Raw genomic sequence first — 17,093 nt, forward strand, 5'->3', positions numbered from 1 at the left:
AGCAGTGGTATCAACGCAGAGTACTATCTCTGACGCGAATTATGATTCCGCATAGCAATTATTGATGAACGAATATGACGACAAGCAAGCTCTCGTACACGCGCACATTCATTCTTTCATGAGTCTACCGTCGATGAAAAGCGAGAATGTTACCGAGTTAAAGAAATTACGTGACACGCTCTCTGCGTCGCTTGCCGCTTTAACGAATCTCGGACGTCCAGTCGAAAAATGGGACGACCTTATTATCTACATTGTTTCGCAAAAATTCAGTCAGCGAACGCGAAATCAGTGGAATTTAAAACGTAGCGCTTCGTCTCCCGCTCTTCCTTCTTATCAGGAGCTTAATGAATTTTTGACGCTCCGAATTCGAGGATTGACGGATCTTTCCGATACGTACAATAATTTGACGACTTCTCGCGGTAACAAAACAAAATCTTCGATAAATAATGTATCAATGTTAAAATGTGTGAATTACGCAGGAAATCACAATTTAAATAAATGTGAAGATTTCCTTTCAAAATCTGTCGCGCAGCGTAGCGCAATCGTTAAACAACATAAGCTTTGCTTTAACTGTGTCCGCTCGGGACACTTCACACCGAAATGTAAGTCGAAAGGCCGATGCACTCATTGTGGTCGAACGCATCATTCACTGTTACATTTCGCGAACAGTGATTATCAACAGGACTCGTCCTCGCAAGAGCCTGTGACGGCCGTCGGAACGCTGTCAAAATCAGGCGACACTTCCGCGAATAACGCTGCCGTCGCTAACGTACAGTCCGTTCAAACGCGAATCGAACCCGCTCCTACCGTTTTACTCGCGATCGCGTGGGTAAATATTCAAACACCGGAGGGTCGACTCTTCAAAGTACGGGCTTTGCTGGATCAAGGATCCACATTTAGTTTCGTTTCCGAATCGTTATGTCAAACAATGCGTACCCGACGGCAACACGCCGATCTTCAAATTCGCTGTTTTGGAGAAAAATATACGGGTATCGCAAAGTCACGAATTTCGGTAAATCTTTCGCCGCATTCAAAGTCTGAACCGAAGCTTCCGCTTACTGCTTACGTATATCAGCGGATTACTTCTTACGCAGCTTCTCAAGCTCGTCCGGTCGATTCGTGGTCCCATTTGCGCAACTTGCCGCTCGCGGATTCGAATCCCACAAGCAATCATACGATTCATTTATTAATCGGAGCCGATCTATACGGTTCCTTGTTACTAAACGACCTTCGTCAAGGTCCGATAGGCACGCCCACCGCTCAGAGTACCGTACTCGGGTGGATATTATCCGGTCCGACCAGCATAGCTCGACGCATAAACGAATGCGCCTCGGTTTCGCATATCGCTGTGGACGCGGATACAAACTCTCTTTTACAGAAGTTTTGGGAAGACGAGAACATCTTCCAACCACTTCCTTTGACTGAGGAGGAAAATCAGTGCGAAGAGCACTTCGCAGCGACGCACTCTCGTACGTCTCAGGGCCGCTACATAGTCCGGCTCCCTTTCAAGCAAGGACCTCCTATCGCTATAGGAGAATCGCTTCCAATCGCTCTCTCTCTTTACAGTCGAACCGAACGCAGACTGCAGCGACGACCAGAAATTAGCGCGCAATATAACGACTTTTTACGCGAATATCAATCGCTCGGTCACATGCAATCCGTCGACGACGCGAATACAACGTTCAAGCCGGTCTACATACCGCACCATGCTGTCTTGCGTGAATCGAGCAGCACGACAAAATTACGCGTCGTGTTTAATGCTTCGTGTAAAACGACCGACGGAACTTCTCTTAACGATCTCTTAATCGGGCCTAAATTGCAAGCCGATCTTCCCGCGATAATTTTACGTTGGCGACAATGGTGCTACGTGTACACGGCCGATATAACGAAGATGTTCCGTCAAATTCTCGTTGATCCGCGTGATACGGATTTTCAAAGGATATTGTGGCGTCCTTCCGAACACTCCGGAATAACGCATTTTCGCCTTCTTACGGTGACCTACGGTCTCGCTTCCGCGCCCTACCTCGCGATACGTGTTCTCAAGCAACTCGCGAAGGACGACGGTCAAGCATTTCCGAAAGCTACTGCTATTGTCGACCATTCTCTTTACGTGGACGATATGCTATTCGGAGACGACGATCCCGATGGATTGCGCGACGCGCGAAATCAATTAATAGAGTTGATGAGAAGAGGCGGATTTCAGCTCCGAAAATGGGCTTCAAACTCGTCGGAACTATTAGCCGACGTTCCGTTCGATCAACACGAAAAGGTTGATCACTTTCTAGCAAAAGACGACACTCTTAAAGTGCTCGGACTGTCGTGGATACCGAAGGACGATTCCTTTCGTTTCGTAATTTGTTTCGAGCCTTCACCAACGCCGACGAAGCGCTCAATCTTGTCGTTTATATCGAAGCTTTACGACCCACTCGGGTGGGCTGCTCCTGTCGTGATTACCGCAAAAATATTATTACAGGAACTCTGGCTTCTAAAAAGCGATTGAGACGATCCTCTTCTCCCAGAATTCGGTGATCGTTGGCATACGTATCATGCCGGTTTAAAACATCTCGAGCAAGTCCGGATTCCGCGGTGGACCGGACGAAATAAAGAAAATCTCGGATTCGAAATACACGGCTTCGCGGACGCGTCAAGCCGCGCTTACGCCGCAGTTGTCTACTTGCGCGTATTACATTCGTTAGACAGCTTTCAAATAAGCCTCCTAGCCGCCAAGACAAAGGTGGCTCCTCTCAAAACAGTGAGTATTCCGCGGCTGGAACTCAATGCTGCCGTGCTCCTTTGTCGCCTTATCCAATGGACACTCCACTCGTTGAACCTTTCCGAAACTCCAATTTACGGGTGGACTGACTCCACGATCACCTTAGCCTGGCTCCGACAACATCCTTCAAAATGGAGCACCTATGTTGCCAATCGAATCTCGGAAGTTCAAACCTCCTTGCCGACGATTCGATGGAATCACGTACCATCTAAGCACAATCCCGCTGACTGCGCTTCTCGCGGTCTATCCGCTATCGAGCTTATCTCGCATAATCTTTGGTGGTCAGGCCCACCATGGTTACGCCAATCCTCAACGTCATGGCCTATTCATGATCCTGCTCCTTCCTTTGATCGGATCCAGGAAGAACAGTTAGTAGCCGAAACGCGCAAATCCGCGACCCATCACGTCGATTGCGCTCAAGAGTGGGAGCTTCCTTTCGAGTATTCCAGTTGGACTAGATTAGTTAGAGTTACCGCCTATCTCCGCCGCTTTCGAGAAAATTTAAGACGCAAGAAAAATTCTCAGAATCTCGTCCGTGACATTTTATCCGTCAAAGAACTTCGCGACGCAGCCAACTTCTGGTTTACATACGGGGAAGTTGCTGGTCGGATTTTGCCCATTGCGCACGCGCGCGTGTGTGTGTGTGTGTGTGTTGGGGCAGGGATATATGTTCGTATTTAAAATTGTATTTCTGCCTCGTCTTCGGATGACCTTTTATAGGAAGATGGCTGCATGATTTTGAAAGACTACCAACCAATTTCCAGCAATTGGAAGCAGCCCTACATCGAATATGTTTCGAAATTCTGCAAGCCACAATTAGAGCCTGCATTAATATGCGTGAGCGCCTGCGGTATAGGTCATCCGAAGACGAGGCAGAAATATACAATTTTAAATACAAACACATATATCCCTGCCCCAACACACACACACACACACACACACACACACACACACACACCCGATGGGCAAAATCCGACCAGCAACCTCCCCGTAGTGCCTATCGGGTAATGCTAATGTTGGCGGTAATTAAATATATAGGCAAAAATGCATTGGTAACTTTGACATGCTGTAACTTCGCGAAAAAAAATCGTACGGTATTCAATTTTTTTTTAAATTTGTAGAGAAAAGTCCATATTTTACGATAGTTATGATGATACTTGCGAAAAAAATTTAGTACACTCCGTAGAACACGTCAAACTATGCAATTTTTTGAAAAAAAAACACGTTTCTCCTTTTAAAGGGATGGAGAAAGTGGGAGAGAATAAAATCAAAATCGAACGAAAGTTCCTTAAAGTAGAGACTTTACCCTTTAAAACAAAAAAAAATTTTTGAAATACGACAATTTTTCGCGCAGATACGCTTATTTAAATTTATGCTAAATTTTGATATTAATTACGTGTTGCGATAATTTTTTTGACGAGTGTAGATTAATAAATAGTAAATTGCATTGATAAAAATGAGAGATTTTTTGGCGAAATCAAAAGTCAACGCTTTGTTGCAAATTTGTCAGTGAGCAGTTTCTTTAATGATATAGATTCTTTAATAAAATTCAGAAATTTTTTTATCGAAAAATCTATAATTTTGACTTTTTTTCATACTGATTAATTGAAATGAAATAAGCTGGCAAATTTTATAGCCACATATAAATACAATACTTGCAAGAATAAGAACTTGAATGAAGCAATTTATAAATGATTGGTATCTGTTATCTATTAAGGAATAAATATCTTACAAATAATAATTTGATATTTTTGGTTCCAGAAATGGATTTTTCATTTGAATAATTGCCAACATGATGTTGCATGCTGGACTAACTATAACTTAAATTATTTATATGATGCCCTATGGTGTCTCTTTGGTATACCACTCTGGTACAATGGCTTACTAAAGTGGTTGCCACATATATCAACGGATAATTCTAAATTAAAGCTGGTTAATGGAGTATTAAAACGTATTGTAAATAGATTCATTCGTTATCCCATGTCATTACCTGAGAACGAACAAAATAACGATATTATTTTGATGACTTCTCTCTGTTGCCGTCTCTATTTATCATCGGACTGTTCAGCTAACGTACAAAGAGGAATTAGAAGCAATCCAATTATTAGCTGTGAGCACACCATATTTTCATTTCATTTAACTTACATATTATAAACCTTTTTATAATATAATTTATTTGATGAATAATATATAAATCCTAAACAGATCATATTATGATTTATAAAGAAAATACCGTTTAAATTTTATTTTTAATAAACGTGTATTCGAGTATTTAATAAAAGTTTAAATATATGTATGTCGGAAATTTTGTCGTCTTAAACAAAATATCAAGTGCTTTGCACTCAAAGTAATCTATTACCATATAATAAAATAGATGTTCCATACTTAGCAGCTGCTATAAGAAATTTGTAGCGGTGCTGTTTGTCAAAGACACTTAGTTGATAGCCGAATATCCATACATTTTAATGAAAAAGTTAATAAATATGAATTGAAATGTCTCAAATATGCCAGAAGAGTTGATTTTTAGAGTAAATAAAATTAATATTAAATGTTTTTTTCAAAATTATTAACAATATAATTTTGATTTCCACCGCTTTGATAATTATTTTATTTTGAAGTGTCCAACATTTGATAAAAATGTGTTTACGTAGAAGATTTTTCATTCAAAATGTAAAATTTTTTATTAAGAATATGAAATATTATGTATTTTCAAAAATGCATGATATTTTATACGGAAAAAACAAAAGTATTTTTGGTTTCATCTATCTTGACCATTTTATGTAATTTTCTATATTCTTAACGTTTTTCTTTAGACTTCCATGAGGAATTGAGCATGCACGTGAGCGACATACCTTGTAGTAATGGTAAGACGTCGCTGTTTGTGTTTGTACCTGCTTCGTTAACCTCAGGTAGATGGATGATCAATGAGAATATTAGCCACACTGACCTTTTAAATTTGACTAAACGATTGTCGAGCAGCGATGGAATCTATAAATTGCGCAATCTGCTAAGAGATAGTAGAACAACGAACTTAAATCTTGTTACACCTGACTCTTCTTTTTCGCACTTCGAAATTGAAAGAAATCTGACAATCCGCGAGTTGCTGAAAGCATATGGCGACGAAGAATTGTTTCCGTCCGAGATCTATCAAGCTGGGCGTGATCAATCAGGGCAGGACTTCAGTGTGCACATCGGCAAAGCTGTACACCGTACTCATATCAAGGTCACGAGGGATGTGGCGGTCATCCTAGGTGCGATGACGTTGATTCCCGGAGAGTCCTCTCCGGACAACAAAATAGTTGACGTAAAATGCAACCGTCCGTTTGTTTGGTTGGTCTATGACATAGAATATCAGGAAATCCTGTTTATCGGCACTTGCATTAATGAGAGTTAACCGAGACCGTTTCTCAAATTGTACCAAAGGATACAGGTCAGTCATCTCAAACACACGACTCGCGGGACGCATGCGGCTCGCTAACGAAGAAGCTGCGGCACGCCGAGACCTCTTGAAAATTTTGTGGAGAAAACAAGATTTGAAAAAATAAATCCTTTGAAAAAAATAGGTCTAAAAAAATGATATTTTATTAATTATTTGAATATTAAAAGAATGCAACCATCAGTTAAAAATAGCAATAGTTTAAAATAGTTTATGTGGCTCATGATGCAAAACGAGTTTGACATGCCTGATAGATATTACCAATAAGTTTAGAAGTACACAAATTAGTTATACATTATGAAACGATTGATGTAACAGATCTGTAGTTGCGTTATGATATGTAATTATCGAGGCTATCGCATTTTCTCTTACACGATTCAACCTTTTGACGATTTGAGTTTACATGCATTATATTTTGTGCGCGATATATGTGTATAACTTCGGTTAAAAATTCAGAGGCCAATGAAATAATCGTTTATCGTAAAATGGTCATTTAAATTTAATGTGTGCATGTACTAATATTGTATTATATAAATTTTTAAATATACGAATTTTTGAAATTGAATGATAAGCTTATTTTTTACTGTTACTTTGAAAATATTTATAAATATATATAGCGTGGTGGTTACATAATTTTCACTAATTTATTTTATATATTATTTGAAAGTCATTATTGTTTTATAAACTTTTCTTCTAATCTACTGATAAGGATATAAAACAACATTTACATTGGAAAGCATTTATATTATCACTTAATGATATGTATATTTAATAAATTTCGATAAACCAGTGAAAATATACATATACATATACATTTAAATGCATATACATACATTTGAATACATATAATTCATATACATATATAAATACGTATACATATTTATATGTATATACATATACATATGGATATGTATGTTTGTGTATTTCTGTCATAAATAATAATAAATTTTTTTTGTATTCTATGGAAAAAATATTTGCAAACGAAAAAATGATTCGTAGTTGAAACACTACATTGCACATTATTGTCTATATATTTAAATAATGTTCACAAAATTTGTAAAAATGTTACTTGTACTATCGTAATGTAATAGGAAAATACATGTATATTTCTCACTTAAATATGTGTAACCATGCAATGTCTTTATCATTATATCAATTTTACTATAATAATGTTATAGTTAATTGGAATGTAATTTATTTTTTTTTAAATATTTTATCTATTTTATCATGGTCCAACATTAACAGAATTATTAAATGTGTGATTTTTTTTAACTTGGCGTATGCTATATATATATATATATATATATATATATAGGGTATTAAAAAATTAGACCGACAAATTTTGAAGGGAAATAGAAGACTTCAAAATAAACATTTTTTGTTAATACGAAATAGGAGTTTGTGGCTTAAACAATAAACAAACATATAAATGAAAAAATTAAATTGTATTTTAATTTTGAACAAAACACGGAACAAATACATAAAAATAATTCATTCTTTTTATAGTAAATGCTAAAAAATTCTTCCATTAACTTTAATACAATGGCAAACTGAAAAGTCACAAACTCATATCTCATATCATATAATATTAAAACTAAACGTTGTTGTTTGAAAAATGTTTATTTTGAAGTCGTCTTTTTCCTTTCAAAGTTTGTCGGTCTAATTTTTTAACACCCTGTATATATATATATATATTTTTCTTTTTCAATCATTTATATTAAAATTGAAAACTGTAGCTCATAAGAAAGAAGACACAAAAAATAGAGATGGCATAGAAGCTAAACGATTACGTCTCGAGAGTCCACAAAATTTTGATGTAGAACTTGTTAATGATGCCAGCGATAAAATGCTGACTCCTCTATCATCATGTCAAACGCATACAAAATCTTTGCGAAAATCATCTTTACAATCATCGCATGATATTCGGACAAATATTCTTCAAAGTGAGACCAATGCAAGAAAGGATAGATACGCGGAGCTGACTAAAAATGAACGTGACATCCACGCTTTAAATATGGAAGCTGCACGACATAAAGTAATGGCAGAACAATATCACGCAGAAAATGAACGAAAACAACTCGAGATAACCGAATTATCCAAAAAAGCTGCCGAAATAAAATTAAAGATTCTCGAAAAACAATATCGCGATGTTTAATGTAGAAAATAATATTGAAAACATAAATATTTAAATTACAGATATTCAAATATACACACACAGGTGAAAAAATCTTGTTATCGTTCACTTTTATCTATTCACGCTTTATTTGTTTTACTTTTATATATTTCACACATTTTTTCTGTTCATACTTTTAAATAATGTTGCAAATAAAATCTTATTGTTCACTTTTATTGCGTCTTTATTATATGAACTATATATAACTATATTTATTTTTAAACTATATATTTATTTATTTATTATATTAAACGTAAAACGGGCACTCTTTATTATGCGAAATGATTGCGAATTAATGCTTGACGTGCAGCTATGCCTTCAAGAGGCTGTACGTGTACAGGTTCGTATGGAACAGGTTCATCCAACGGAAGTTCAATTCCATCATTTTCAGGTATTTCGTCATTTACTCGAAGACCTATATTGTGGAGTATCGCACAAGTAATAATAATATCGGAGACGGTCGTAAGACTATTCCCTAGACCTCTTTTTAAACATGGAAATCGTCTTTTCCAAATTCCAAATGCTCTTTCAACTATATTTCTGGCTCGTTTATGTGCTCTGTTATATCGTTCTTCTGCTGCGTTTTGTAGATTAGTTATAGGTGTAAAAAGAAAACTCGTACAAGCATATGCAGCATCACCCAGTAAAGAACCATGAATTTCTCGATCTACGAGTTTCGTGTATACTCTAGATGCTCTGAATATAGTTGAGTCATGTGTACTTCCCGCATATCTTGCTACAATATCCAGAAATTCCATATTGGGTCCTGCTATAGCCTATCAATTCATATTTATAGCTTAGAAAGCAAGTTTATAGTCATCTATAATTTCTATTTAAGAGGGGACACCAGACTAACGATTCAAAAATGCGTACTTGTACATTAATCGAAAAATAAGTTTTTCTATTACGGAAGGTTTCTGGATGTGGTGGTCTCCCAGGTATATTAACAATACGGATATGTGTTCCATCTATCGCGCCGATAATTCCAGGAATACCCTGAATACCGTTTACTGTTCCAAGTTGTTGAAATGCGGTTTTATATGCAAGTACACCAACTGCTGTTGTTGGAAATTTAATAAACTGTCTATGCTGCAAGGCGAACAATCTCGATACGTATTTTACAATCCGGCTTACTGTTGGTTGTGATATGCTTAAAAGATCACCGCATACTATCTGTTTAAAAAGAGATAATATAACATATTATATTTATATTTTATTTTTTATTTTATTATATTTATATTTATGTTTTATTTATATTTATATTTATATTTATATTTTTATTTATATTCTTTATATTTATATATTTTTTTTACATTATTCATGAAGTATAGGTCTTACTTGAAAATTTCCTGTTGCATAGAAGCGTAAGCAACATAAAATTTGTAATAAAGGCGGTATGGGTAAACCTCGTTGTGAATCCTTGTGTAAAGCTTCAGCAACAAGAGGTTGAATGAAATTTATTACAGTATTTTTACCAAACCGATATCTTTTTCTAAATTCTATTTCATTCCACCATTCGAACGGATTGTGTGCATCACGCACATAACGCTTTGGCATTCTTTCTCGCCAGAGAACGTCGTCTACGAATTCGTAAAAATCTTCATCGATTTCAAAACCATCAAATTCATTCATGTTCTCAGGGTACTAAAGTAATTGCGATATGCAAAGATCACCGCAAAAATCCAGCAAAAAGGTTAAACTGCGTTTCAAGACAACGCTAGAGATGTTTTGACAGAATTGCGTTTTGAACTTCGGTTTAAATTACAATTGAAATATGAATTATTTCTATGAATAAAGGAATGTTGAACTAAGGTTTAAGAATCGTGTATGAATAGCTTGAATCGTATATCCGGCAAGCGTTTCTTAAACTACATTCAAGTAAATCGGATTTATTTGATCGTGATTTGAGAAACGTTTTTGAGATGAAAGATAGATTTGAACTAAGTTCAAAACCTGACTCTCAAGTTGAATCACGACTATGAATACGGCCCATAATGACAATTATATAGTATCTCGGCTATGGGCAATACAATGGGATCGATATACCCAACGCTGATATATGCAATGTGTCAATAACCATTCCTAAAAAGCGAAATTAAAGGAACATATCAAAACGTATACATGGTTCAAGCACTATCTGAAATGGGTCAGAACAGTTTATAAGGACGTTGATGCATAATGCGAACTTTGACCCATCATATCTTGGAGATAAAGAGTGGGCTCAATCTGAAACTTTCAGAGGATTAATGTTTTATATATAACTATCGTTTAGCACCAAATTTAAGTCGGATTTCAAGGGTGGCGAAACAGGCGATTTTTGACCTGTTTTTGGCGTCACTCTTTGCTTAACATTTATAATTAAAATGCTATTTTATTTTGTGCTGGGTCTGTAGCACAATAAAGCATTGCAAAAACAAATTGCCGCAATACTATGATAAAAATGTCAATGGATGCCACAACAGAAAATGAAAAAAGCATAGAATTTAAAGAATATTCGAACACAGACAAAGATGCCCCTATTTTTAAAAAATTAACACGATCGACTATTTGTAACAAAATTGTCGAAACACAATTTACAGCATTTAATCGAAGTTGGCAAAATTAATTAGTCTTGCATACAAACTTTGAAATAAATAAGAAATAGATGCGTAGATTTCATGAGTGTGTAGATTTAATGAATAAAATACATCCTGAATGCTTAGAAAAATTAAAAACTTTTTAGATAAATAAAATTTAAACATAATTGTAGAAGAAAAACTTAAAAGGAATAAACTATCTTAAACATCATATCTTACTACAAGAGAAGAAAATGATAGTACAGATAATATGGAGATGGAGAGAGAGAGAGAGAGAGAGAGAGAGAGAGAGAGAGAGAGAGAGAGAGTGCAAAGTAAATAAAAGTAATACAAAAAAAGTAGATTGGAAAAAGCAGCAACAGGTATTTACAAGAACATAAAAGAGTAAGCAATAACAGTTATATAATGTAAAATATTTCTTTAAAAAATATTTATACTATAATGAAATATATTGATACATTTCCTACAAATTATTATTGTTATTTGTATCTTACAGTTCTATTATTGTCGAGAAAAAGATTTATTACTGCACTATAACATAATATTGCTTGCATAATGTTTCAATATAAAAAAAGGTTCACTTAGGCCTAGTAGTCTACGCAGACTTAAGTCATTACAGCTGCACATGCTAGATAAAGTAAGCGTTTTGTGTATGTAAAGTTTGTGCATGTATCTTTTAATATTTATATTCGTACATTAAAAGATTGTATCAGTTGTCGATATTGACAGTTTTTAATATAAATTGTACATTAGAATAATAATTTCAAAGCAGAATAGTATATTTATTATTATTAAGCTGTGATATATTTTTTTAAAAACAAATAATTATATAATTTGTCTAAATAATATATCTGCAAAAAACTTTTCAGAATAAAATTTCAAAATATATTATAAATGATTTCAATTTTATAATAAAAATTTCTTATATATTTGAAAACACTTATAAGCACCTACGTAGTTACATAATTTTCTTTATGTACTTGGAATTACGATACTATCGCTTTACTAGATGTTCAATGTTTAAAAAATTTACTAAACGAAGATATATATTTCAGTCCAATAAATTCCAGATAATATGCATGATGAATTTTAATAAAATTAAATAATCAGAATTAAAAAAAAATTTTATTTAAATTAAATTTTAAGAACTATTTTAAGGCGCCAATACACGACGCGTGACTCGGCGAGCCTCGCGCAGCTCGTACAAGCTCGTCAATTCGTCTTATTACAAACCTTTATTGTTCTCACGGCACGTTAATTCGTGAATCCCGTGCCGCTTGTCGTGCTGTACGAACTTTAAAGAAACTCATTTGTCATTTAAAAATGTCTAGTCAACGAGAACGCATCATTGCTTGTGCAGCAGCTTGCTACGTATTGATGAGTGGTGATTATTTGTTGAAGAAAAAAAAACGTAAAAGACGGTGGTGGATGGTATCATTAAATAAAAGTCAGGCTACGTAAGTTTTATATATATTCACTTATAATGGTTTTGAGCGCTAGACGATGACTGAAGGAAGAAATTGTACGCGCGCTTTGCACAAACCACAAACTTATTCGAGTCTGTGTGAACGCGTTCACGGGACAAGCGACAAGCGGCGCGTTTCCTTTGACTTGTGTCATACTTACCGACGATCGACGGAAAAGACGCGCCGCGCCAAGTCTTGTCGCGCTAGTCTATTCACACGGCTCGCAGCGTGGCAAGTCCCGAGCCAGACTCGCCTAGTCACGCGTCGTGTATTGGCGCCTTTATATATATCGGTTATTATTGTCTTCCTCTTTTTAAACACGTTACAAATTTATAACTTAAACCTGTTCTCTATCCGTAAAACTTATAAATAGCATAATATGCTTATCAATATGTGTCTCTAAAGCTATTTCAAAAATATTCATTTTGGTTTAATATTTATTTAAAACATAAGTGATCACGTATTAGAATAATTTCCACTTCAACGAAAATAGAAATAATATCAAAACCAGACGAATGGAAAGTAAAAATAAAACCCAGATGCTGCTTAAAAAGCTTTGAATACCACGGCATCAGTTAAATGGTTTGATCGTCTTATATACTTTCTTCGACGTTTTCTTACTACGGAAAGACTATTCGCCGCGGAGCCATCTCGCGGTACAATGGCGGTACTAACTGTACCAGCGTGAAGCACTCGCGAGAAACTTGTTTTAAATACTTGATAAATAATTGCCGTGCATTCAGACAGATTTACTTAAATAGTAAATTTTTTCAACAATTTTTAAGAAAGGCAATCTAAAATGTTAAACATAAATTGAAATGCAAAATAAATATAATATTGAATTTCTAAATATATCATATATTATAATATTGTATATTTAAGATTGACATCAAAAAGGACTTATTAAATAATTGATATTAGAAATAATAATTTACTCTAAAAGTTTATTATAGTTATGAATTTTTCTAATAAAAATAAAGAACAAATAAATTTAGAAGATTCGATAAATTCATTAGATATTTAATTCCAAAATATTTGTTCGATGTTCATCTGTAACATATTTTACAAAGAAACATTTTTAACATGCTTTAAAATGACACTAAAATTAAGTCTATATTAAAAATATACAGAAATAATATAAAAATAAATGTTAAATTTGTTAAAATATTAAGAATATTAATTGCAATGTAACTTAAGGCTTATTTTGACAACTTCGAAGATTCGAAGTTTTAAATTCTTAAAAAGTTTAAAATTTCGAAAAATTTCGAAAAATAAGTTTGTGTGAATGGCAAATTCATTCAGAAAATACTAAAAATATTGCAAATGAAAAGAATTAACTGATATAATGTATATGTGTGTATATGGGGTGTTCCTGGAGGAAAGGTCACTACTCTAGGAGGTGATAGTATCGGTCATTGTAAGCAAAAAAGTTCATATAAACGAGTGTCCTATTCCGAACGATTTCCGAAATAATTTAAATTTAGTGCGCAATATTATTACGCCTGAAGTCAGTTGATTGTTGATTGTGATATTGGTTGCGTTGCAAAATTTACTGCCAGTACTAGAGATCTATAGTTCACGTTACGTATACTATAGCGACGAGCAACACGCCATGTTCTCACAAGAGTTATTAATGCATTCATGTTGGCGGTAGAATTTTTGAAAATTTATTATAAACTGTAAAAAATACTATCTTTTTATGTATTAAAAACTTTATTTGTTAAAAGTAGGGTGCCAAGTTCACATAGGTGTAAGAAATGTGTCAAGAAATTTGAACAATAAATTAGAAACAGTACGTAGTATCTCTTTCTTATCAGTAATTTTGTCACTGTATATTCAATAGCTCTATCTCGGAAATCGTTCGGAATAGGACACTCATTTGTATAAACTTTTTTGCTTAAAATGATCGATACTATCACCTCCTAGAGTAATGACCTGTATATTATATCTGTTTAAAATATGTTCAATTATTCCTGAAGTACAATTTTGAAGTATTATGACATGACATATTACATATTTAATATAATATAATTTTAAATAAAAAGTCAAGCAGTTCTTATTGCAACATAAAGAGAGTTTTTGGAAATATTCCCTGTGTTCTAAAAAAACGCGTATTAATATTTGTCTTTAATATATGCTATTATTGGTTCAAATATATATTCTATTACTTAAAAAATTAGTATTATAATTTGTGTGAGGAATATCTCCCTAAACTTTGGCCGCACCTTTTTAAAACACCCTGTATATCAATAAATTGCTATTGGCAGAAACAAACGCTTATTGTATATTATACTTAAATGTATAGTTCACATAGCGCTTCTTTTGATTTTCGTACAAATATCTACACTAAAAAAATGTATAAATGTAAAATAAAAAAATTATACTTAATTAAAAAAAAAATTTATTTGATGATATTATATGTGTAGAAGTTGAAGAAAAAAATATATAATACTTTTTATCCGATAAAATATGTTTACACCTTAATATGAACACTATAATCTATAAGATTATCTTTGTGCTTGATAACCTAATTCTGAACTTTCTTCAACTTCGTAAGCATTTAAATGATTTTACAATAGTACAATAATTTTAAGTAATTATAAATAAAAAAAGTATTTGAAAGATTCGTTAATATATATTTAACTTTTCCGAAAGAAATTGTATTTTCTAAATCTATATAATTATATTATCAATACTATAATGTGTTCCATTAATTTCTATCTCCCCATTTAATATTATTATAATCATATAAAAACAAGTTGGCTAATAATAATTTTTTACATTTTCATTATACATATATTAAAGCAGCTTTTGAAATAAGAGTTCCACACTTAACTCTGTCAAAAAACCTTCATTGCAAGTTAATCTATCACACAGCTATAATTGATGTTTTAAAGATAAGGTGTAACATAGATTTTTACGTGATGTAATAACTTTACTGTTTTCTTTAATTTGCTTTGTTGTGTGCCTCGAGCAAGGCATTGGGGTTGCGCCGAATTAAGGATGAGGATCCTCGGGTCGTGCAGGTCTTCGTAGGAAGTTAGGAGTGTTGTACTCTTTTCTTTCTCTTAAAATACACTTTTATTTCTGATTAAATTTGATTTCACTTTATTTCTCGTTATTTCTTTAATTAAATATTCGCGTAACATTCGAGGTTTGGCTAGCGAGCGTTTATTAGTAATTCTTCTTAATGATTCAGATTTTTATTAGTGAGTCTCGTCCTGATGTTCCGGATTCTTATTAGCGACTCCGTCTTGATGTTTAGGAGTTTTATTCGAGACTGCCTTCGCGGGCGGGCTCTCCGTCTTATATCTTCTTTTGTTCTTTGATTTTCAACGGGCGAGGCCCTTGGAAACAAGTCCCCGATTGGTTAATAATATTCACGCGTTTTTGGTCTAAATGCAAGCGAAGCAGGTCGAAGTCCCTGGCCTTCGCTTGCAGCTCGCGATTTCCGTGCTTCGTGCGTGTTTCGCTGCGTTAGCGTTTTCGTTCGACGAGCGCTTGGCTAGAGCGCTCGTTTATAAGTAAAAATGTTTTATAATATTCTTATTCCTAATAATTACTGGTTATAGTTCGGGCTATAACAGCTTGTGTTTAACTTTGAATAGCATTGATGACATATATTTTAATAGTCCAAATATTTTCATTACTCTAGACTCTAGAATAATGAATTAATAAATGTTTTATTTTCAATTTTGTTTCAAATAATTTAAGCAATTGTTTTAAATATTCAGTCACAAGTGAATCAAAAAATCAATTATTTCAACAGTAAAGGTTGGCAACGTAGTAATATAAATAATTTTATGTAACATTAAGTACAGTTTCCAATAAGGATTGTCTTTAGGTATTAAATTATCAATTATCAAAAAAGTTCAGATTTATAGTTAAATAAAACATTTCAGATGCTGGTAAAGTTATAAAATTATTTTTTATAGAATCTTGTAATTTGAGAGGAATGTTTTTATTAGAGGAACTACTGAAATAGATTAATCTTTCGTTTAAAATATCTAAGAAAAACAAAGATTCTTTATATGTAAAATTATTTAAAATTTTTGCGACATGGTATTTATATACCTTAAAAATGTTAAAGCCTTAAAACAAATGTTAATTTTGAAATTTAATTTTTTATGTAACAACTAATATTAATGTTGATCCAATGCATAACTTGTTAGAAGAATTTCTGAATTGATATAAGTAGTGATACAAGAGTTCTAACCCGGGTCTTCTAAGAGTGGCGCGGGGCGCAGGGGGTTCTCCGTGGCGAGGGGTATGACGTCACGCGGGGTGGAGGGGATGTTTCGGCAAAGGAGGGGGAGTTTTATGAGTGCAATATTTGTAGATGGTATCTTTACAACTTTTTTATGAGGGATCTTAGACATTTTCCCAAAAAGGTATAGAACAAGCGCCAACGTTCGGCTGCTTGTAACCGGAGCGCTCTAGTATCCATAAAACTATGTTTCTCATTTTATGGACAAAATGTCCATTAAATGTCCATAAAATCATTAGGATATTATGGAAAGGAATGAAGATTTTAGGGCCGGCGCTGCGACGAACATGTCGAAACGTTATTTATATAGGTGCAAATGCAAAAGCGTTGACATTCAGCAGCTTTGTACCCTCGCGGAAAATCGGTCGTAAACGAGAGCGAAACATCTTCCTTAATATTTTT

At 34.0% G+C, this 17,093-nt stretch overlaps 2 protein-coding genes across 2 annotated transcripts; both read left to right on the forward strand.

The window, feature by feature from the left end:
- Positions 1 to 64: 64 nt before the first annotated feature.
- Positions 65 to 2,500, forward strand: LOC145945165 (uncharacterized). The gene has a single exon (XM_083053989.1). It carries the CDS (start codon positions 65 to 67, stop codon positions 2,498 to 2,500), a length of 2,436 nt encoding a protein of 811 aa, XP_082910115.1.
- A 415-nt stretch (positions 2,501 to 2,915) lies between these two features.
- Positions 2,916 to 6,167, forward strand: LOC145945166 (serine protease inhibitor 88Ea-like). Its single transcript, XM_083053991.1, has 2 exons — positions 2,916 to 3,141; positions 5,587 to 6,167. The coding sequence occupies exons 1-2, from the start codon at positions 2,916 to 2,918 to the stop codon at positions 6,165 to 6,167; spliced, it is 807 nt and encodes a 268-aa protein (XP_082910117.1).
- The last annotated feature ends 10,926 nt before the right edge of the window (positions 6,168 to 17,093 follow it).

The sequence above is a fragment of the Prenolepis imparis genome, unplaced genomic scaffold (assembly GCF_030444845.1).
Source record: "Prenolepis imparis isolate NDT839.2.m4 unplaced genomic scaffold, iyPreImpa1.0 SCAF_14, whole genome shotgun sequence".
In the NCBI taxonomy this organism is placed as follows: Eukaryota; Metazoa; Arthropoda; class Insecta; order Hymenoptera; family Formicidae; genus Prenolepis; species Prenolepis imparis.

What these genes read in the sequence shown, in the direction of transcription:
- LOC145945165 (XM_083053989.1), top strand. Translation starts at nt 65, where the DNA reads ATGAACGAATATGACGACAAGCAAGCTCTCGTACACGCGCACATTCAT.
- LOC145945166 (XM_083053991.1), top strand. Translation starts at nt 2,916, where the DNA reads ATGTTGCCAATCGAATCTCGGAAGTTCAAACCTCCTTGCCGACGATTC. An exon ending in GATCGGATCCAGGAAGAACA is followed by an intron (nt 3,142 to 5,586) that starts GTTAGTAGCCGA and finishes GTTTTTCTTTAG; the next exon opens with ACTTCCATGAGGAATTGAGC.